The 23,622-nt window shown below is 37.3% G+C and overlaps 1 protein-coding gene across 1 annotated transcript in view; it reads left to right on the forward strand.

Moving 5' to 3' along the window:
- The window catches only part of Sarm (sterile alpha and armadillo motif), a 406,159-nt gene that overhangs the window by 358,970 nt on the left and 23,567 nt on the right, over positions 1-23,622 (forward strand). Inside the window, exons 3-4 of the mRNA XM_069847647.1 lie at positions 8,023-8,145; positions 13,272-13,826. Of these exons, the coding sequence (XP_069703748.1) occupies positions 8,023-8,145; positions 13,272-13,826 (678 nt within the window). The remainder of the gene's footprint in view (positions 1-8,022; positions 8,146-13,271; positions 13,827-23,622) is intronic.

The following is a 23,622-nucleotide window of genomic DNA, read 5'->3' on the forward strand; positions in this document are numbered from 1 at the left end:
AAAAAAAATATTGGAAGTAGTTCGAGATGCAGATACTTTGGAATGGCTGATGCTTTTCCTTAAAGTTCACACCGCAAAACAATTTGAAACAACATAAACCTCACAGAGATAGTCCGAGTATTTGCTTTATCCCAGTGCAGGAAAATACAGTACAATGTCACAAAAACAATTCTGTCCAACTGAAAAACGTGCTGCACCTTCTTGCAGACTGAAGTAGCACACCGTCATTTATCCGGCTACAAGTTTTTGCGGTTACAGAAGCTCGATAATACGATAATGCACTGATCAACCCAAGTTTGATTCATAACGATGTTTATTTCTATTTTGTTATGCCGCGCTTTAGCGTGTTTTGTTTGAATACAAGTTGGAGGTGACGTCATGACAAGTCAAATCTCTCTGGTTAGTCATTCTGACCCCGTCAAGAAACCTGATTGGACGAAGTATGACGTCATCGACGTTGTTGAATTAGCGAGGTGTGGTGACGAATGCGAGCAGATCTTTCCCGGAGCAGCGCTGCGTCATCTCATTTTGCACAAATTATGAAATTACTCGTAATACAAACGAGACGAGTAGTGTGCCCCGTGACATCATGCAGCATAAGATCAGAAAAGCAACAAATAGGAAAATCAAAACGCGATAGTGTGGAGCAGACAGCGGACCGTGAATGAGGCGTGCCTGAGCGATGAGTCAGCGGGAGGTGGGGGTCAAGAACGAAGATACTGGCCACGTGGAGAGGAACGTCGTGAATGTGCGGTGGTGCTAATCGCTAATGCGAGATGATCTATAATGAAATGCATATTATGTCTACTGTAGCTATGACTAATTTGTGTTGCATGTTCATCGTAAGTTTGTTTATTTAATAATAAAAAGTAGTAGTGACATTAAATGTGTGTTGTATTTAATATTGGCTACGTAATTGGCAAAAAAATAAGCATGTCTAATCCTGCTTAATATGCCGTAAACATATTTCTATCAAACTATTGGCCTACTCGGTATTTAAAATTATCTTATTATTATTGTCAATGGGGTGTTATCTTAATTAAGAGAGACAGAGATCAAATGTGTTCAAATCCTTTCCCATTCATTATCACATCTAGTCCCCGACGTTAATTGAATGAAAGTAGGATACAAAAAATACATATTGAACGAATGGTGGTTGGTTGCTATATTTGTTTGTGGAAGCTGTGAAGAACGCAACGCAGTCGTGTTTTGTCGTAAGACTACGTATTTCTTATCACTTGCTATTGGGGATAACTTGTGAATTAACTGTCACATAAAATGCAATCCCCTCCTCATTCTCCTTGTGAGCTCTTTTTCTCCATGTTTTCTCCTTCCCTTTGTATTCTTCTTGTTCTCCTTGTATTCCCCTTGTTCTCTTTATATTTTTCTTGTTGTATTTGAATTCATGTTCTTCTCCTTGTATTCCCCATGTTCTCCTAGCCTTCCTCTTTTCGACTTCTTGACTTTCCCTTGTTATTTTTGTCTTCCTTCTCCTTGTATTCTCCTTGAATTTCCTTTGTCCTCCTTGTTCTCTTTATATTTTCTTCTTCTCTTTGAATTTCTGTCCTTCTTGTATTCCCCGTATTCTCCTCGTCTTCTCCTTATCTTCTTCGTGACTTCCTCTTGTATTTCTTCTCCTTGTATTCCCCATGTTCTCCTCGTCTTCCCTTTCCCATCTTTTTTGACTTCCCCTTGTTCTTGTCTTCCATCTCTTGTATTCTTCTTGACTTTCCTTTGCTCTCTTCTTCTCATTGAATTTCTGTTCTTCTTATATTCCCTCGGTTGTCTTTGTATTCCTCACGTTCTCCTCTCCTCCTCTTCCCATCCTCTTAACTTCCCCTTGTTCTTGTCTTCCATCTCCTTGTATTCTTCTTGATTTTCCTTTGCTCTCCTTGTTCTCTTTATATTTTACTTCTTCTCTTCGAATTTCTGTTCTTCTTGTATTCCCTCTGTGTATTCCTCACGTTCTCCTCGTCTTCCACTTCTCTTCTGCTTGACTTCGCCTTGTTTTTTTCTTGTCTTTCTTCTCTTTGTATTCCTCTTATCCTCCTTGACTTTCCCTCGTTCTTATTGTATTTCCCTTCATCATATCTTTCCTTTGTTTTACTTGTATTCCAATTGGTCGCGTATTCCCCTTGTACTGCTTGTCTACCCCTTGTATTCTTCTTGTTTTCCCTTTGTTCTACCTTGTTTTCCCCTTGCTATTTTTGACTTCCCCTTACTCTTCTTGTCTTTCTTTTGTTCTCCTTGTATTCCTCTTGTTCACCTTGACTTCTCTTGTTTTATTTTGCAATTCATTTTGAATAATTTTTTCAGAAAAGTCTATGATATACAATACCAAGATTTATTTTCAGTCAGTGACTTTACTTTCTATATGTGTAAGGTACAAGTCCTTATATTACGTAATTTAATACTGTATTAACGTTTTCGTCGGTCATGCGACATCATCAGATACAACATCTTATGCTGCAATATCATCTCTAAATAAGTACATGTGCCTCTACGATCAAAAATATAATATACATTGATAAACATAAAACATAATATGTATTTTGATGCCAACTATAACCCTAATATACCTCAGGGTGAAATAGGGTTTATTAAATTGGATAATAAAAAAAACATAAAACATATTAAAATCAACATGGTTTGGTGACATCAATATTTCTTTTCTTATGTAAATGTACCCTTATTGTCAATTAGTTAAAAACACAAACGTGTGATTACAATGCATATACATATACAAAATTGCAGGTCTTCACGATATAAAAAATAAAAACTGAAAAATCCATGCAAAATACTGTGTGAAGAGATGCTTACAATCTTTAATCTATACTTATCGAATTAGCTTATCATATTCTTATTATCCAGTTATTACACGCCTTTTCCTGATCTTCCTCTTATTTTCCTTTCCTTCCTCTTGTACTCCTTGAATTCCCCTTTGTATCCTTGTTCCGATGCTGTTCGTTAACAGATATGCAGCATAGTAAAGTTGTGCATCTTTCAATTTTTTCTACGAATTTATGCGTTACCTGAAAAGAATATCTCACTGAAATCTTACTTAGACCTATACCAATTTTCGGGCGCCAGGACACTTGATTGGATTCTAGTTTACCTATGGTCGACATAAAGTCGGAATCTTCTTACATTACAAAGCCCAAACGTTCATGCCTGAGAAGTTAGAACGATGAACAGTAATAGTGACAACTACTGTATTAAATTTAATAATGATTTCAGTCAACTTTCTTTAGAAACGGAAAAAATGAGCTACACGGATCGCACCGTCGGAATGCCTGGAAGTGCAAGACCTCGCACTCCGCCCACTCTCCTCTCCCACCACTCTCCAGCACACGTCATTATCTAGTGACGTCTCACTTTCCCTCCCCCGCTATACGTTGCTCGCTCGACCTTGTACATAACGTCGTGTGGACTCCGTCACTGCCACAGTTCGTTCTCGAGTGTAAAAGTGATCGTGTGCTTTGTTGTCTATGTGTGAAGCCACCACCACAATAATTGTCAGGAGTGGATGTTTATTTTTTTTGTGTCAAGTGAGGTCGCTGTGGTTTAATGGCGACGGCTAGCCACATTGTCATGAATACGATGCCATTCGGCGTCAATTATGGATTTAAGCTTCTTCCGGTGAGCTATATTTACTTGTATCCTTGAAGTTCTCTTTCTGTGTTATCGCTTTCTTAAAACTTAAAGTCAACACTTCTGTGCTATGCAATAAATTTCGGTATTGCATTGGACGGAAAAATGATTTATTTCGTCAAAGCAGTTACAGAATAGTAAAGATGTTCTCAAAAATACGTAGCTTTAGCTAAATACGACTTTCCCCTACTAACCCGATCTATGAAAGTCACATGTCATGTGGAGTTAGGACTTTCCATTACGTTATCGAGTTGTTTACTGACGAAAACACAATGTACATAGACCAATATAAACTAGAAATAAGTTCAGGCTCCAAATCTGATTAGTTTACACACCATACATACATACATACATACATACATACATACATACATACATACATACATACATACATACATACATACCATGACATGGCATGAAAGTACCGGTATCTACCAATATGTGTAACAAGATTTGAGAACCTCCGGAGTTGCACTCGAACGTGAGTTCGACACTCGCTTGGTGTGATTAATTGATTGGGTTTTTTTCCGAGGTTTTCCCCTGTACTGTAGCTAAGGAAAATACCAACTAATTCCTTGGCGAATCCTCGTCCTCATCTCGCCGAATACTATCACTTCATCACAAATTCTATCGATGCTAAATAACCTAATAGTTGACGCAGCGTTCTTAAATAAGCGACTAAAACAAAATTTGGAACTTAAACTCTTTATAGTTTATAAATGATTTCTGCCCGTTTCGTTTCTGAAAATGAACGCTATGACGACATACAAATTCTGATGAATCTACGATCCCGCTACACACAATATACGGGAGAAAAAAAGTACTGAAATAATTGAAAATAACCTCAAAATCGTAGTACACCACTCTAAAGACCGATGTGACCACTGCGAAAGCTGTAAGCCCACCCAACTCGATACAAATACTTTCATTTCTTATATCCCAGTCCGATGATTTTCCCAGACATTTTCACATGAAATCACGTAACCCAGTGGTACCACCATTATGTTGCGCTACGCGGGAAAGCATTCCTTTCTTTGGTCCAGGGTAAATCTATTTGTGTACTATCAACCAAAAAAATGTATATGCAAGGAATACTAAAAGCCTAAATAAACCATACCTAACCTGTCACTGATTCTCGATCTCAAGAAAGTCGCATATTTATTTTTCCAGGTATATTTACTATATATTTGTGAACTTACACAGTCTCTCAGTTCCATTTCATATGGAAAATATATTTGGGCAAAGTTGAAAAAATTTCGAAACGCGTTCAGTATTCTGAAATATCATTTATTACTGAACCAATAAATACAGTATATTAATTATGATATGATATTACGTACATTATGCTGTAGTGTATTTAGAAACATTAAGTAACTTTTTGTGAATTAGCATTGTTTGGGTTCCAATCAGAAAGGATTCACCAACTTCAGTGACTGGCAATCATTTCTGTACGATAAATGGCCTGAATTAGTCAGTCGGGTTCCGGCGTTTTGAACTGTGCTGTGGGTTGACAAGTGGCCGGAATTCCCCGCCTCTTACCTACGCGGATGTCGGATAACCTGGCAGTCCGTGAGAAAATTTTAAACTATTTCACAAACACTGACTTGAATTGTAGTTTTCCTTGAAGGAAGCAGCTGATGCACGTCGCCTCATCTGTAATGTTGTCGTAGCGTTCAAATTAATTTGGCTGTGTGTTATCTGCTTCTTGAGACTCGTGTTATCTGGGAGTGACGCACGTATCGGCTTATCGTGGAGCAGTCGTGCCGCCATGACACAGGTCTTCTCCGTGCAGTGCGGAGCTGTGAATAACAAAGTGCACTTGTGGAATGTGTTTTATCGCGGTTGATGTTCGGATAGGATAGGCGTCTCCTCTTGATAGTCTGTTGGAAACGAAAGTTGTTTTAACTGCCGCCAGTTACGAAACTTCTGCTAATCCCGCAAGTTGAGACACGTTTCGGTCCAGTGTGAAAGAGGAGGTCTTCGAATAGAGAGGATACGACTTGTTGCGGGATGCACAATCTTCCCGTGATGAACGAGGCCAGGGAAGCCTTCCTGAAATCGGTCAGTTGGATGAATACGTGAGAGAGTGAGCTAATGATGGGCTTGTTTTTCTTTTTTATTACACTTCAACCTTTTCGTTCCGGAATACTGTGTTGGTGTATGGCCCTACATAAATTTCGAGGAAGAATTTTTTGTTATATCATAATGTGTCACATTTATCAAAACCTCACTAATTTTATTGGCCGATGGGTTAGCTCATTCTTTCATTGAATTAGTTCTTTGTGCATCATTTCGTAATCTTTGTTCAATGAATCTTCTTTCTCGCTACGCACCACACACGGGACTGACGTTTGATTTGTGTTGCGCTATTTCAAGATGAAATGAAACTGAGAGATTGTGTAACTTTAGAAATACACATATATCTGCAAAAATAAAAATAAACGAATTTTCATAAATTGAAGGATCAGTGACAGTGTTTAGTCTGTGTAGCTTTTTAGTCTGTCTTGCATATACGCTTTTTGGAAGATAGGTGCACAGTTTTGCCCTGGACCGAAGCAAAGTGTGCTTTCCCACGTAGTGCAAACATTATGATGATACCGAATAGTTACGTGATTTCGTGTGAAAATGTCTGAGAAAATCGTTAATCTAATAAGAAATATAAGAATCGAAGGTATTTGGGCCGAATTGGGTGGGTTTATAACTTTCGCAGTGATCACATAGTGTTTATAGAGCGGTGTGCTACAATACAATTATGAGGTTATATTCAATGATTTAAGTACTTTTTTTGTTCCCGTGTGTTGTGCGTAGCAGCAGGATCTCTCATTCAAATAAGGAACAAAACACGTGAATCAATATGCCTCTTTCATGACAGGAATTGTTACATACTCGTACATCTTGCATCGTCGTGTTACGAGATATTTTTTTACATTCAGCGAATGTCATTTGTGTGATTTATCACATGGAGTTACGGTTATATCCAGGCACCAAGTTGTGTGTGATGGTAAATTATAAAGAAAATGGTATATTGAAGCGTAATTGTCTAGTTTACGTACGCCACTCATAATTCAAGAATACTTTTATAGATAGGCCTACTACATTCTGTGGGGGGTCCTTTTCCAGTTTGTTTTTGTGTGCGGTAACCTGCAGTTACTTCTATGCAAGCTCTGGTTGCGATTCAGATCCGTAACCATACCACAAGTTATGCAATCTCCGTGCTGTGTCCTGAATATTTATTTGCATTTTTTTATATAATCCTAGCGAAATGTTCTCTGGACCAACGGAGGTCAATAAGAGAAATTAATTCATTCGTAGTTTTCTGCCCGAGGACACGTCTTTCACTGCAAACCCAGCATTCTCCAATCTTTCCTATTTTCTGCTTTTGATCTTACTCTCTCTCAATAATATCCGTATATTTTAATGTCATCTATCATCTGATATCTTCTTCTGCCCCGAAATTTTCTTCCGTTCACCATTCCTTTCAGTGCATTCTTCAATAGGTAGTTTCTTCTCAACCAGTAACCCAACAAATTCCTTTTTCTCTTTTTGATCAGTTTCAAATATTACAGTTTATGGTAAAAAAAAGGATTTTTATTTTTATCTCTGAATGGTCCCTAATATCCTACTCTACATGTTTCAAAGGCGTAAGACGCTGGAAACCCAACTAATGGCGTTGGAGTGCCAACTTTAAAGTCATTTTTCTCCGGTACTAACAGTGCTCATATTCTGTGTATTTCCATCCAAATCATTAAGGTTTCTACAATTTTATAGTCAAGTAGCTGAATTTTTTCTGTAGGCCTGTATTCACTTAACAGTTTTGTACATGAATTTTTACTAACTCTCCGGCTTTTTTAAAAAAAATGTAACTTAAACAAAACAATAAAAAAATGGGATTATTTCCAAACTTATTTCTTCTCTATAATCTCGGACTGTTGCACATAGCAATGGTGCTGTGTAAAAATATTCAGACTGATTACATGAAATTTGGATGAGGAGTGGAATTTTGAAAACTTGCCCACTTTTTGTAGAAAAAAATAGAATAACTTAAAAAAGAACTGTAGGAAGTCAAATTTTGCTAACTCTATTGGATTTCTAAGTTTTATATATATATGTACCGAAAATGAAAGCTGTATCTTAAAAACATAGAAAATGTTACTTTCTCCATAATCCTCCCTTAATACATTCAATAAGGGGAACATCTGGAATTTTGTAACTCCTCAAGTCATCGATAGATCGCAGAGCAAACGGAAAGTGGTATACGTAAACTAGACATCTACGGATTGGAGTGTTACGAGGAAAACTAATATTAATGTAGCACACTTTTATAAGCTATTTCGGCCTAGAGATTGTAACGTTTAATTTCGTTTGTTCCAGATGTCCGATTTCCCGGTAGAGAGTGCCGAGAACGGAGACATGGCGGCAGTGATGGAGAATTTCCAAAAGAAGAACGCTGCCATGGTCGCGAGACCCCAGGTCACAAGCACGTCCACAGCACAGGTGAGGCGGAGACAGGTGTCGGGATGCGGATCTGCCATCTCTGAATCACCCGGACACGTCATCCTGCCCAGGCGAAAACACTCTTTCCTGCTGTCTTCCTTCATGCTTAACATTTCCGTGACCAATTGAGTAGTTTCGCGAGTCAACTAAACGGCACAAATTTCTTTTAGGCCAAGTTTGCCACAATTAAACATTTCTGGTTCTATAATATTCCTCATAAACACTGTAATGAAAGTATCTGTGTGTTCATTCCACCGCTGAGGAGTAACGGTTAGCAAGTCTGATCGTGAAACAGGCGGGCCCGAGTTCAAATCCTGTTTGGGTCAAGTTTCCTGGTTGAGGCTTTTTCCAGGGTTTTCCATCAATCCATTAAGAGCAAATTCTGAGTAACTTTCGGCGCTGGACCCTGGACGCATTTCGCTGGCATTATCGCCTTCATCTCATTCAGACGCTAGATAACCATAGTTGTTAAAGCGTCGTAAAATAAACCAATTAAAATAAATCAGCGTTTAAGATTTAGGGGAACAGCTCTTGCGAGTTTTTAAACTAGTTGCATTACGTTCTCTGTTCTTACCGTGTGTAAGCGAGCGTTCTGACAAGTCAGCGTTTCTCGTGTCGTGTGTTTGCTGAGTAAGTCCATCTGCATCAGCATTCGCGGAGCTACTGCTCGTGGCTGAAGTCGTTGCCCTGAACGATTAGTAGACAGCGGGTCTGAAATACTCTCTATTAAGAGTTAATTATAATTAAGCTTTATAAAACATATATTCTTTAGACTTTTTCCCACTGTCAATTTTGATAATCAGCCATGATGTCTTTCTTCGCTCATTGTCAGCTGATATTCAGTGTCACAAACATAAACATTAAAACACTAACGATTCATCAGCATGTGATACGGAAAATAATAATTTTTACTCCATTTGTATTTCATTTTTGATCCATGAGAAATGCTCGTCTTTTAGGAAAATTTAATCGTAAAACATGATAAAATACAATAAAACATAATTTAAAACGTAATTCCACATCACTCTGTTACCAGTAGTATAATGGGATTCTGCATATGCCGCAAACTATATCGAGAAAAAATACTCTATTTTTATTATTTTGGTTCACGGTGAAATACTAACTTATACTACATTTGTATTGCAATTTTGGTCCACAGAAAATACTCGTCCTTTAGGAAAGTACTCTTCTTGTATTCACTGATTTAACTTACATACTGTATATTGATCCAGGAAATAAACTCGTCTTTTGGCAAGATTGATTTTCCTTTTGTAGACAGTTCTGCATAAACGACGTAAGACCAGTGGAAATGATCTAAAGCAGTGGTATTCAAACTTTTTTGTTATTGTTCCCCCAAAATACATTTTTTTTAATTTTAGTACCCCTGAACTGCATTGTAGTTATATGAGAAATAACAAAAAACAATGAAAATATGTAAATTGCAATGATTATCAACATATGAAGGGTTCAGAGCTATAGTGGGCCAAGCGCCATTTATTAAAACCGGAGAAAGCAAGGGTTAAAGTTGAGTAGGCTAAATACCATAATTTAATGAAGATTGACATATCATTTAGTTTCTATGTCCATACTTATATATATGCTTCGTTAAATTATGGTCATCACTTAATTTTAACCCTTGTTTTCTCCATTTTTAATAAATGGCGCTTGGCCCACTATGGTTCTGAACCCTTCATAATTACTTACTTACAAATGGCTTTTAAGGAACCCGAAGGTTCATTGCCGCCCTCACATAAGCCCGCCATCGGTCCCTATCCTGTGCAAGATTAATCCAGTCTCTATCATCATATCCCACCTCCCTCAAATCCATTTTAATATTATCCTCCCATCTACGTCTCGGCCTCCCCAAAGGTCTTTTTCCCTCCGGTCTCCCAACTAACACTGTATACATTTCTGGATTCGCCCATACGTGCTACATGTCCTGCCCATATGTAATAAAATATGTCAGCACTTTTACATACGTAGTCATGAAATCAGTGGGATAAGTACCTCTTGAGAATACCTCACATACCCCTGGGGGTACGCGTGCCATAGATTGAATACCACTCGAGAGAATACTCTATTAGATAAAGAAACGCAGATAATCGAAAGAAGTCACAAATTCAATGCTAAAAGTAATCACAAGTATCCTCTAAGTATACAGTAAACATAATAATTATTGTAGTAGTGATTCAAATTTTCATAATGTTCTAATATTTGAAGGGGCTGATAAATCAGTTAATGCATTATTGGCAGTTTTTGAGAAAAAGCGAGTAAATAAAATTCGAATAGGTTTGTTCATTAATTTATTTTTTGTAAAGGTCCTTTTGTCCATCGCTGTGAAGTAACGGTTAGCATGTCTGATCATGAGACGAGCGGGCCGGGTTCAAATCCTGGTTGGAATTTGTTACATGGTTGGGTTTCTTTCGCGGTTTTCCTTTAACCAAGTGAAGCAGAATTGCTGGGTAAATTTCAGCGTTGGACTTCAGGCTCATTTCGCCGTTATTCATTCACATATCATTATCATCATTATTACCATAGCCCGGGTTCAGTTCCTGGTGCAGCGTGCTGTATTCGTACAAGAGCGCGACCGTTCGGCGACACATATCATTCACAAAACAGGAGTGGTAAGCATAATAAGCTTCAGACTGAGGTGCAAGACTTCGGGACCCTCCTCCGTAAAAGGAGAGAAAAAAAGGCGATTTCGAAATATTTACAATCGGTATACTGCAAGAAAGTAGCACGATGTACTATACACCTTGTTCTCGTTTACCATAAATTTTAACCATTATCTTCAAAATAAATGTGCTGTTTGTTCTAAAATTACATTTTCATACTTTTTCCAAGCTTTCTACTAAATTCAGTGACGTTTGTCAGTGGGTATCTAATTTATACATTGCAGAGTATTTAAGATTACACAGCTGCTTGCAAAATACAGTATTTCAACCATATCTCAAGGCACTCTCGAGTCTGCGAGGCTTTCGTGGAATCTTACTTTGGGGATTTCAGTTACACGTAAGTGCAAACTGGAGACACGAACGAGCGGATGACGCGAGAGACTAGCAGAACACAGAAATAATTAAGTAATTTGCAACGTTGAGTTAGTAATTTTATAACTGCAAGAGTTTAACTTCGACACTGTTGTGTTGTTGCGTGTCGGATGACTGTTGCGTGGCGTTTGTTGTACAGTCAGTTAAAAAAAAAATTGTGAATTTCATATTAGTATATATGGGTGGTTATGCATTTATAATAATAATAATAATAATAATAATAATAATAATAATAATAATAATAATAATAATAATAATAATAATAATGGTTTATTGTAACTGGCAGAATTAAGGCCATTCGGCCTTCTCTTCCACTCAACCAGTATGAATCAAAATTACTACATTACATTTATGTACCGTACAGGGGTAGACAAATTCCGGCACCAGGTCGCACATGGCGCTCAGTTTTTTCAACTGTTATTTTAATAAGAGTCTGACTTGACTTTTAGAGGGCTGTCGGGTCCGTACAGTCAGGCACGCTTTGACCAATTGCGCCCTATATATGCCATGGTTGTACTAGTCCGACAGGTGGCCTGGGTCGCATTTGTGAATCCGATACTGACAAGTGGCCATCCTGCCTCAGCTTCTAATAGAGCCAGGTTCCATTTCGTGAATGAGTAGCCATTTCTGATCAGCTGACCTTGACTGGTGTACCATCTTGCTTCAGCCAATTTTTACTATTGCAGATGATAGATGAAACGAGGGGCAAGTGGAAAGTGTTGGTGGAATGATAGAGGGAGATGGGAATACCTCGTTTAATATGTACTTAGTACTTAAGTTTTGATCAGGTGAAGCTGCGCGTTCACGGAGGCAAACAGCTACATTAGTGTAGGGATCTTACCGCTGGTCGGTTGACCTTCCTGTACGTTCGCAGAGTCTCTATGTAGGCCTATATTCGGACTTAATTATACACGAAACACAATTATACAACTGTGTGAGCAAATATCTACCTACATACAGGTTGGAAGTGAAATAACCTTGCAGATTGAAGGAACGATAGGGTTCACGTAAACATATATTACGTTTTTTGATTAAATGCACGGTTAATAATTAGAAAATTAAGTTTGAAGTTTCAGTAGGCAACATCGCCGCTAACACACTCTACTCGAGATACAGATGTAGAGGTCAACGAACTCGGTGAGTGTTGGTAGGTGAGCTGCTCTCTGCCAGGACGTTGCCACTTGCTTCGTGCAATGGCTTGAATTTAGAGGTTTTTAAAATTAAATTTACACGAAAACCGTGCACGCTATTGAAATACGCCAGAGGGATAAATTATTATTTATTAGATTTCCTATCGATATGGACAAAAATTACTATTCTACTCGCAATAGGTACCGAATAAGAGATTGTTAAACATTTGGGAAAAAACTTTTTTCTGAAAAAAAAAAATGTGAACTTTCCACCAATATGATATTAATATAGTTTTTTGTTACATACAACATAAGCTATTCCCTCTGGAAATCTGCAAGACTATTTCACTTTCACTCTCTATATAAAAAACTGTTTTACCTAAAATCCGCGTCTAATGATAAGTTCATAGACATTGGAATGGTGAAATGACTATAATAGAGCAGTGGTGGAGTATCGACAAGAGAAAGGGAAATCTCAAGGCTTGGTTTTCAGCCGTAGTAACCGGTACAAACCACTAAGAATTTCCAATGAGTAAAAGTGCAATAAATAGGCTCATTCGGCGAGGAGCCATCAGCCGTCCAATGATATCAGTGCCAGCAACACGTGACGCAAGTTTGACGTAACTTGCATAGAATTCACTATGTTCACTTTTCGTCTTACGACATGAATCGCGATGTATATTAAACATAAAATGTGAAAGAAAATATGCTGTACGAAGTGAGGATAGCGAATATCACTAACTAAGCTGCGGATTTAGTTGTGAATATCTGCACTAGGTAGCGTATCTGCCTCACAGGTCTAGGTCTGTGGCTCAAGGCCTGCAGGTAACATTGTTATTTGTGTAGCATATTGCTCTTGGAGCGGGGCCAGGAGCATTAGTAACCGCCGCCGTCAGGATGGCATATGGAAATAGCTGGGCAGTTCTAAATATACGTTTTTGTTTCACAGATGCTGCAAGCCAAGTCGTCGTCCTCGTCTCAGAGGGTGCACGTCACGTCGTCCAGCGAGATGAAGGCTTCCTCCATGAAGTCGGACCTCTCCGAGCTCAAGTCCAGCATCTCGGAGATGAAGAACCTGTCCAGCACCACCGCCATGAACTTCAGCAGCCGCTTGAGGAGCTCCATGGAGGAGCTGGACCGAGACGACGGGGGTGGAAGCGGCGGCGCGAGTCCGGAGCCCCTCGTCACTTTCCCCGACCCCGACACTCCGCCGCCGGTCACGGGCACCGTGTGCCTCACCAGCCCGAACCTGGTGAGCGGCGTGGGCCACAACTCCAGCAGCGCCGAGACACTCAAGTTCGAGCAGAAGCGCGTCACGTCGGCCTCCAAGACCAAAGTGGTGACGGACGGCTTCAGCTCGGAGCAGGCGACGGCCAACTCCACGGAGATGAAGCGCGTGCAGACAGGCGAAGTGAGCTACCAGGAGCAGACGGCGGCCGCCGCGGTGAGGGCGAGGCTCGAGATGGACGGCGTCTCCGCGGAGAAGTCCGTCGCACTCAAGCAGGTACCTACTCGCATAATTATCTTATTAAATGTAGCGGCGTTGCACTCAGTGTTCTTGTTGTGGTTGTCCGACGGAATAGGTAGTTGGGAAGGTTGGGTGGCATCTAGAGGGTGAGGGAAGAGCGCAAGATCACTGCAAGTGTCTGCCCTACTCCTGAGGCCTATTCCACAAAGACATGATATTGTACATTACAAGTAAATTCTCCACAAAGTAGTAAAAATACTAGAGTTTCTGTGCCACAAAAGACTTTTCTACAGTAATACTTTACCACTCTATACTTACAAATTACCAATTAAGTTTTATGATTGTGTTTCACAAAAGTACTAGTATTTCTAACTTACTAGTGAACTGTCAAGTATTCTCTACCAATGAAAGGAGACTAATACATACCGTACATGTAGCAATGCGATTTAAATATATTCATTTCATAATATTAAGATAAATATTTTGATAAATGAGGGGTGAGAAGCAAAGAAGTATAAGGGCACTTAAGTTATTTGTGAGAAAATGTGATTGAAAGTACTGAAGATTTCGTAAATTCCGTGAAATTTGTAATTTCAATTTTAGTGTGTGATGTCGTTAACAGATGCCACTAAAATTTTGAATGTATTATCGTGCGCCGGATGCACTTAACTCGTATTTTTAGAAATGTCACTTGTACCTCTTTGCTTCTGACCCCCTCAAACATGTGCTGTATGTTATATTCTTTTGCTTCTATTTCCTTCAAAAGAAACAATTTCGGCTCCTTTGACACCATTTCTATAATTTTACATAGTTTGTAATTTAGTAACAATTAAGTTTGGGGGTGAAGATCGTTAATAGTGGCATCTGTTGGCTAATATGGGAAATTATGAACGAGCATTATGTGGGTATCGCGGAAGAACATCATGATAATACGAAAGTAAATTTTTTATTATTAAAGAAGTAAACTAAAATAAATAACATTGCAGGGTTACGAAATTCATAGAATCTACGAATCTCTGCTGTATAACCTACCTTAAAATACATTACGATTAAAGAGACAAACATAACCTAATTCGATGAATGAAATATGAAGATAACCAGCTGCTTCATGTTATGACGTAGTATGTTTATTGATATGACGTCACTAGTAGCGATTCATTGGTAATGTACAACACACTTTAATAAAATTCTTTCGTGGAAGAAAACGATACAACTCCATACTTTACAACATCTTTCATCAGTAATTTGTAATGTACAACACCATACCTTTGTGGAATAGGCTCCTGTGTCAAGCAAACACTGGTTATGTAATAGAGTTCTTTCTGTAAGCAAAGTTTTTTTTTGACATGACACATTAATTATTGTTTGTGACTCACAAATTGAAGAGCGGGATGAAACGGCAAGGGAAAGTAAGTTAGTGGTACGAATGCGTGACGCAATAGCGATGCTATTCATTAACATATATGCAGACTTCGTCAGTAGCCAGTCATTGCACTTGTGCTTAGAAAGTGAAAAGTTAAGCTATTGATTTATTATAATTCGTACTATATTGCTGTAACATTGATCAAAGCAGTGCCATTTTCAAGTTTGCTTTTCCATAACATTGATTTAAACAGCGCCGTTGTCAAGTTTTCTTTGCCATAACATTGATCAAAATAGTGTCGTTGTCAAGTCTTCTTTGCCATAACATTGATCAAAACAGCGCCGTTGTCAAGTTTACTTTGTCATAACACTGATCAAAACAGTGCCATTGTCAAGTTTGCTTTGCCATAATATTGATCAAAACAGCGCCGTTGTCAAGTTTACTTTGTCATTACACTGATCAAAACAGTGCCATTGTCAAGTTTGCTTTGCCATAATATTGATCAAAACAGCGCCGTTGTCAAGTTTACTTTGTCATTACACTCATCAAAACAGTGCCATTGTCAAGTTTGCTTTGCCATAACATTGATCAAAACAGCGCCGTTGTCAAGTTTACTTTGTCATTACACTGATAAAAACAGTGCCATTGTCAAGTTTGCTTTGCCATAACATTGATCAAAGCAGCGCCGTTGTCAAGTTTACTTTGTCATAACACTGATAAAAACAGTGCCATTGTCAAGTTTGCTTTGCCATAACATTGATCAAAACAGCGCCGTTGTCAAGTTTACTTTGTCATTACACTGATCAAAACAGCGCCATTGTCAAGTTTGCTTTGCCATAACATTGATCAAAACAGCGCCGTTGTCAAGTTTACTTTGTCATTACACTGATAAAAACAGTGCCATTGTCAAGTTTGCTTTGCCATAACATTGATCAAAACAGCGCCGTTGTCAAGTTTACTTTGTCATAACACTGATCAAAACAGTGCCATTGTCAAGTTTGCTTTGCCATAACATTGATCAAAACAGCGCCGTTGTCAAGTTTACTTTGTCATTACACTGATCAAAACAGCGCCATTGTCAAGTTTGCTTTGCCATAACATTGATCAAAACAGCGCCATTGTCAAGTTTACTTTGTCATTACACTGATCAAAACAGTGCCATTGTCAAGTTTGCTTTGCCATAACATTGATCAAAACAGCGCCGTTGTCAAGTTTACTTTGTCATTACACTGATCAAAACAGCGCCATTGTCAAGTTTGCTTTGCCATGACATTGATCAAAACAGCGCCATTGTCAAGTTTGCTTTGCCATAACATTGATCAAAACAGCGCCGTTGTCAAGTTTACTTTGTCATTACACTGATCAAAACAGCGCCGTTGTCAAGTTTACTTTGTCATTACACTGATCAAAACAGTGCCATTGTCCAGTTTGCTTTGCCATAACATTGATCAAAACAGCGCGTTGTCAAGTTTTCTCTGCCATAACATTGATACTGATTAAGAAACAAGCGCAGACGAATATAATATCCTGAGAACTTGACAGATTCAATAAATTGTCACAACACTGTTTGCTCCACATGAGATCGATGCATGTCTGTTCTTTATTAATTTAAAATAATTAGTTATTGTTGACTGAGGGAAACATTAATATGTGGCGCGGTTCGTGATTCCCCGACTTCGTTATTCTGTAGTAGACTCCCTACTTTATCTTTCACAACTGAATAACGCATTCGCAGCTTGGTTAGTCATCCATATCATTACAAGTGCCGAGTCCTGCGTTATCGTTATGTTAAAAGTGGTCTATGATTGGTTAGTGTAGTTAATTTCCAGATAAAATTTATTTTTAAATCTTGATTCGTTTTGAATTGCGCGTGTGAAGTTTTCTTGTGATAGTTACTCTTAATATTATTAAACAAAAAATATATATAGTTAAATAGTGACTCATTGAGTAGCAATTAGTTCACCTACCAGCCAGGATAAGAGGAAGTGATAATTATTATATCACTACAATTTGTTATGAAACTTAGCAAAATCATTAACCTAAAAACATTACTTAATAAGGGGAAAATGTTCGTCACTACTAATGATGAATACACGTAATACCACAGCATTACAGAGATGGTGGTAAGCCTACATAGGACACTTTATTTAGAACACGTTACTTTCGTCAATGTACCTGGTATATTGCTGGAACAAACTCATGCTCTGCTAGACCACTGTTATGGATCTATTGTGCTACCTCCAGATTTGGGTGTAGGCGAAAAATGGCATGTAAATTTAGACTTTAGGATTCTTTTACATATCGTAAATCTACGATATGGGATTCCCAGCTTTATTTCCTTTTCTTCCGAAGGAAGCCATGCTATGGATTTTTACCGTCCTCTGTCGGGTTTGAACCCACGGATCTCGTACTCAGTGGCGAGTATTGAAACTATTACACCACTTACGCCAAATGGTATTGAACGTAGGCCTAGTCATAATTGGAGTTTGAATTCCGAAGTGAATTTTACGGTGTTTCTTGCTGTTACAATAATGTTTCTGGATGTTTTCAGTGCGTTGTACGTATTCGGAACAGTGCAGAAGTACAAATTGTTTCATATGCTGCCCTTATTTTAGAGGATTAGGCCTACGTGAGATGAAACATGAGATGGGATATCGCGAAGCGTAATAATACCGTCTGCCTATATTCCTCCTCTTATCTGTAGACAGTAGTTGATTAACTGTCCATTCAGTTTCAGCTGGTCGTTAAAAAGAACAGAAACTATATGTTTCTGTATCCGGCATACAGTTTGCTGTAATTGTATACGCGGATGATGGGCGTGGAACCTGTTGCCTCTAACAGCTTTCGCAGATTTTCACGTTCAAGAAAGTGTCTGATAACGCATCGTACGGTAGCGATAACGCAACTCTTCTTCTCGGAAACGTGTTTCGTAACTGTATCCAGTGTAAGTGGAATTTACAGTGAGGAGGTATTAGTAAGATTATACGAATCTCAAGTATGAGAGATACAATTCTGACTGCTGTTCAGGAACCACCCACTAACGTAGTAGTACATCATCATGGAATGGAATGGTTTAGGGCATTTCATGCGGCAAGCGGCAGCTTACGTCACACTTTTGCAGAGGTAGTTCCAGCACAGACAAGTAGTTGTAACTGGCGATCAGCATGTCTGTTTCCAAATCACTAAACGTAAAGAGTGCATAAAACGAATATTTGTAGAATAATAGGAAGAGAAATTCTTTTGTTGTGCACAGGAAGAAAATATAATGTGTTTGTTATGTTCTAAACTACTTTAAAGGGTTTCATATTACCACCATAAAGAGGCAATATACAAAACTCCTTTGTCACGTGTACTTTGCAATAATATTAATTACTGATTAAGAAAAAAGCGTTGCCGGATATCATTTTAATATAAAATTTTGAAAGTTTGCAAAGAAGCCTAAAAAAGGGAAAATTGGAAAATTGCTCAGGTTTAAAAATTTCCTGAAAATTCAGTACAATTCAAAATACCCACTTCTTAGGTCATTTCGTGCAAGGTTTATTTCAATGTTCGGCTCGACATATATATGTAAGCAATTTTTTTTTTGTTTCGAAAATGAAACACGTTAAATGTAAAGCGCGCTCCAGATTGACGGGCCAAGATTTGAGCAATTACAAACCAGATTTCACCGTAGTTCGGTGAATTATTTCCAGACTACACGGGCGAGCTTCAGTTCTCTCCACCCCCTATGTTGACGTTTTGCCGACGACTGGTTTAGGGGTATCGAGCATGACTCGTACATGACTGGTTTAGGGGTATCGAGCATGACTCCGTGTCCGGAATCGAATCCCGTTTGGGCTAATTACCTGATCTTGATTTTTTTCCGAGATTTTCTCCAGTTACTGTAAGGCGAATGTCAGGTAATACAGTACAGATTTTCAGATACATTACGCCGAGATGTCACCCCGCTATTACCAATTCAGTCGATTTATATAACCGAACTGTTGATATAGCGTCATCAAATAACCGATAAAATAATGTAACCTTTTAACACTAGTGTTGAAAGCCATTCATAGCAAATCGAAATAACCCCGAGCTATTTATAATACGAGGATTGCAATGAATGCCTTTTAGTAGGCCTATGTAATTATAAATTTCAAATTTTGCTTTTATGCTGCCGTAATTAAAAAAAAAATGTAGGCACTCCTTCAAAACTGTACGTACATGCATACATTTATTTATTTGTTTGTTTATTTATTTATTTTATTGCTAGTAAGTTTGAAATGAATACAAGTTAATACAATGTAAGATAAACTAGCTCACTCCTGAATGAGTAAAAGACTGCTCAGGAGGGGATTCCAATACAGACAAAAATAAAATTAAAATTGAGAGTGAATACAGATTAAAAATTGTTTAATATGTTTAAAACCAAACTATAAATCCAATACAATTTTTTTTATTAATTTGGAGAGGATTCGTGGTTAAAATTATATTAGAATACAGTTTGTTTAATAATCTGGGCCCTTGACTCATGCTATGATAAAAAGCTGCACTGGTTTTACATTTTGGTTCAGACAAACGCAGAGAATTCATATTTTTAGTTCTATATTTATGTATATACCTTTCAAAGTTAATCAGATTTTTGTGAAAATATTTTAATAAAATAAAATAATAAATTTGTTTAATGTCCAAAACTTAGAAATGTTTAAACAACAATTCAGTTGAGTAATCTTTCTCTTTTTTTAAACAAATTTGTAATACTTTTGTCTGTAGTAAAATTAACGGATAAAGGTTGGATTTATACATACATACATACATACATACACACATACATACATACACACAACATACATACATACATACATACGCGTAATACAACGTAACTTCCTATTACGTAATAGAACTGAGTACGTATACTACACTATTCAACCTCTATTTCCGTGAAGATTCTCAGGAAGATGATAAAGAATTGTCATATCGTCATTAGGTTTGACGCGAATCTGTTGATCAGCAACTGACTGAAAGCGTGATGCATTTCCTAGTCGTTTCAGAGTAAAGGCTGGTTCACAATAAACCGGAAAGATAAATGACAACGAGAACGAGAACGGAAATAATGTTAAAATAAATGTATTTAAATGTGAGCATTCACAATATTTAATTGTGAATGCTCACATTTAAATACATTTATTTTAACAATATTTCAGTTCCCGTTCTCGTTGTCATTTCCGTTCCCGGTTTATTGTGAACCAGCCTTAACTCGAAAGCCTTGTATAGGCCTATGATGTCTACAGGTGGAAGTGATATAATTGTGCAGATTGAAGGGGATAATAGAATACATTGAAATAAAAACTATTATGCGTTTTATAATAGCCTAATAAGTTCATGGTTAATTACAAAATTAGGCTGAAAGTCTGTGTAGTTTGGCAACAGCGCGTCGCCGACTCATCTACGAATAGACACGAACTCAGGTCTGAATAGTAGCATTCCGTTCCATAGTCACTGCGGTAGGATTGCCAGATTGTCTAATGGCAAGAAATAATGATGCGTGTTAAATCTTTTTATTTAATTTGAAAGAAAACCGTCGATTTTATTTAAAAATTGCAAAGACATATATCATTCCTTATCAGTTTCTCTAATGATAAGAGCAATAAAACAGACTGATATTGATAATACTTATCGAGTAACACAGTGTTGACATTTGGAGGACAATTTTTTTTCCGAGAAAAATATTCATTATGGACTAATATGGTATTAGAATTTTTTGTTGTAGCGTACTCCATCCAAGAAAAGAGCTGTTAAAATCTGCTTAGTTATGTTACTTCCATTTTGCAGAAGAGATAAGTACGTATAGAATTCCATCCAAAATTGAGTTAAAGATGCCATGTGGATTTCAAAATATTATTGTACATTTTGTACATATGGATTTAACATTACCGTTAGAAACTTATGTAACTTACAAACAATGGAAATTTCGTATCTTACGTAATTATCTACTAAATTAGTAGGGCAGGTCATGTAAAAAGAGAGAGAAGAAGAGTATCTACTGATCATTACCAACTAGAATAATTGTATTTGATAGTATTAACATTCAGATATACTGGATTGACGTTTAGAACTGAAACTAATGTAAACAAAAACCACGTGATACGTGCCTCACAACTTTACAACAATCAGGCGTGGTGAATGTGCGAGTGTAGATCGCAATAAAAATTGAAATTTTTAACTCTTCTTTTAATGTTGTGTATATCGTTTCTGAATAATATTTGGTATTTTCTTGTGTTTTATTTTACACATTTTATGTTCATTCATTCCATTAATTCATAGTTTTCTGCAGATCTTTCACTGCAAACCCTGCGTTCTCCAATCTTCCTTCTTTTCTGCCTTCCTCTCAGTCTCCGCATATGATACATATGAGCCATTCAGAGCGAAAGTGGTGTAAGTCAAAAGTGGGTAATGAGGGTTAAAGTAAACATTCTGTAAAATACAGTGCAAAGTAGCAATTAATATTTATTTTATTTAAACTATTAGTAGTCAGTGGATAGCAAGGAGGACATATTAATTGCTACTTTACGCTGTATTTTACAGAATTTTTACTTTAAACCTCATTACCAATTTTGACTTACACCACTTTTGCTCTGAACGGCTCATATATTTTAATGCTGCCTGTCACCTGATATCTTTTTCTGCCCCGAACACATTTTGTGTTATGTACACTCAATATTAAATGAGCGATGAAAGAGTCACCATTATGATTGTTACTTATTTACAGTCATTTCTTACGCATTAAATATACACAAGAAAAAATATACAAGAAAGTAGGAAATAACATTAAGAAACAACATGCACTTTATAAGAAAAATTCAAAACATCAATATGATTGCGAACTAAAGGTCTACTACCCTCTGCGCCCGACTGTTTTCAGTTCTGAAACCATACGAGTCACGTCGTTTTTTGTTTACATTGGGTTCGGTTGTAGACGTGAATCTAGTTTATAGCACATTCTAGTATGCACAGTCACGAAGGAATACATAGGGAATATGCATCCATAGATAGTTGCTAACCACTAGGATCGCTACTATCGCCTCATCACATACAATATGAAACAGTACCGGCACAGTCTATTGTTCCTAGTACCCTCATCAACTCAAGCTTCGTGACTGTATATACTAGACTGTGTTTATAGCTTGTTTGAACAACAAATGAATTAATATTGCATTTCAATTTAACTTTGAAGTGTTTTGTGTAATGTGGTTTGAAAGTATTGTTTATTGCCTTCATGAAAATGGTATCCTAAATTGAAAAAATAAAAATAAAATGCTCAATTGGAATTATTAACAGCAAGATAATTATTTTGAATAATCTAATCTATACATGATAAAATGTTATTAAAGCGTTATGTATAATAATAAGTTGGCAACGGCCTACCAAACATGGCCAATTATGTGATACGAGTTGCAATTGTTTATGCGTAACATTTCTAATGGAAATGTTTAATCTCTACCTACAAATCCACACCGTTTATTTACCATACAGGCCCGCTGTTCGTCATCTCTCAAAGGGACAATGAGACACGCGTGAGTTGTGTGACACGAACGCGACTTCTGTGCCATGCGAGACTCTACCCTTCTGTCATTCGACCGTCGGAAATTCCATAAACGACAAGCGTCAGTTCGCGTCAACTATTCAGTATTTGTGACGCTACTGTAGGGTGACCAGATTTTCAAAATGAAAGAAAAAACGGGACACTTATTAAAGTTGACTTGAATCCATATTTTATCTAAACATGCTTTATTACTTGTGTTTATATTATGTCAGTGAGCAATAAGGTCCAGTTTTATTTATTTTAAAGTAATTAGTACTACACTGTTTATAATAACTAGGCTATATTAATTATGCAAGTACATAATAGAGTAGCATGGATACTTGGCTTAAGTTATTGTTAACATTTATTTATATTACTAGTCTGAATTACTTAGGTTAACTTATCTGTTTAAAAATACTTCATATTAATTGGACCTTACATTATATCCATGTCACTGTATTCTGAACTTGTTTCATAACAACATTTCTTGCCTCAGAATATTAAATTTTAACTATTTAACATTCCCCATGAAGATCAACTGTACAATCAGCATCATAGTTCTTTGATGAGTGAATTTTCTCTAAAAGTGTTGGCCTTTACTTCAGAAAAATATAGAAGTCCGTGCAAGACACATTTTTGAAATTGCATTTTGTGATTAACATGGTCTTCATTGAATTCATTACGGTGACATCTGATGGAAACAGTATAGAATTAATCAATGTCTTACGTGATTAGTAAATGAAATAAAAGAAAAAATGATCATTTTAACAATAATTTAGGAAAAGGGACGCAATTAAAAAAACCGGGACATTTGGCGTCCCGAGCATACGGAATTAGGACGATGAGGTGTTGCTTCTTCTACATATTCTTCTTGACATACAGGATGATTCTGGAAGGAAAGGCCATAC

Source organism: Periplaneta americana, chromosome 15 (genome assembly GCF_040183065.1).
Source record: "Periplaneta americana isolate PAMFEO1 chromosome 15, P.americana_PAMFEO1_priV1, whole genome shotgun sequence".
NCBI lineage: Eukaryota > Metazoa > Arthropoda > Insecta > Blattodea > Blattidae > Periplaneta > Periplaneta americana.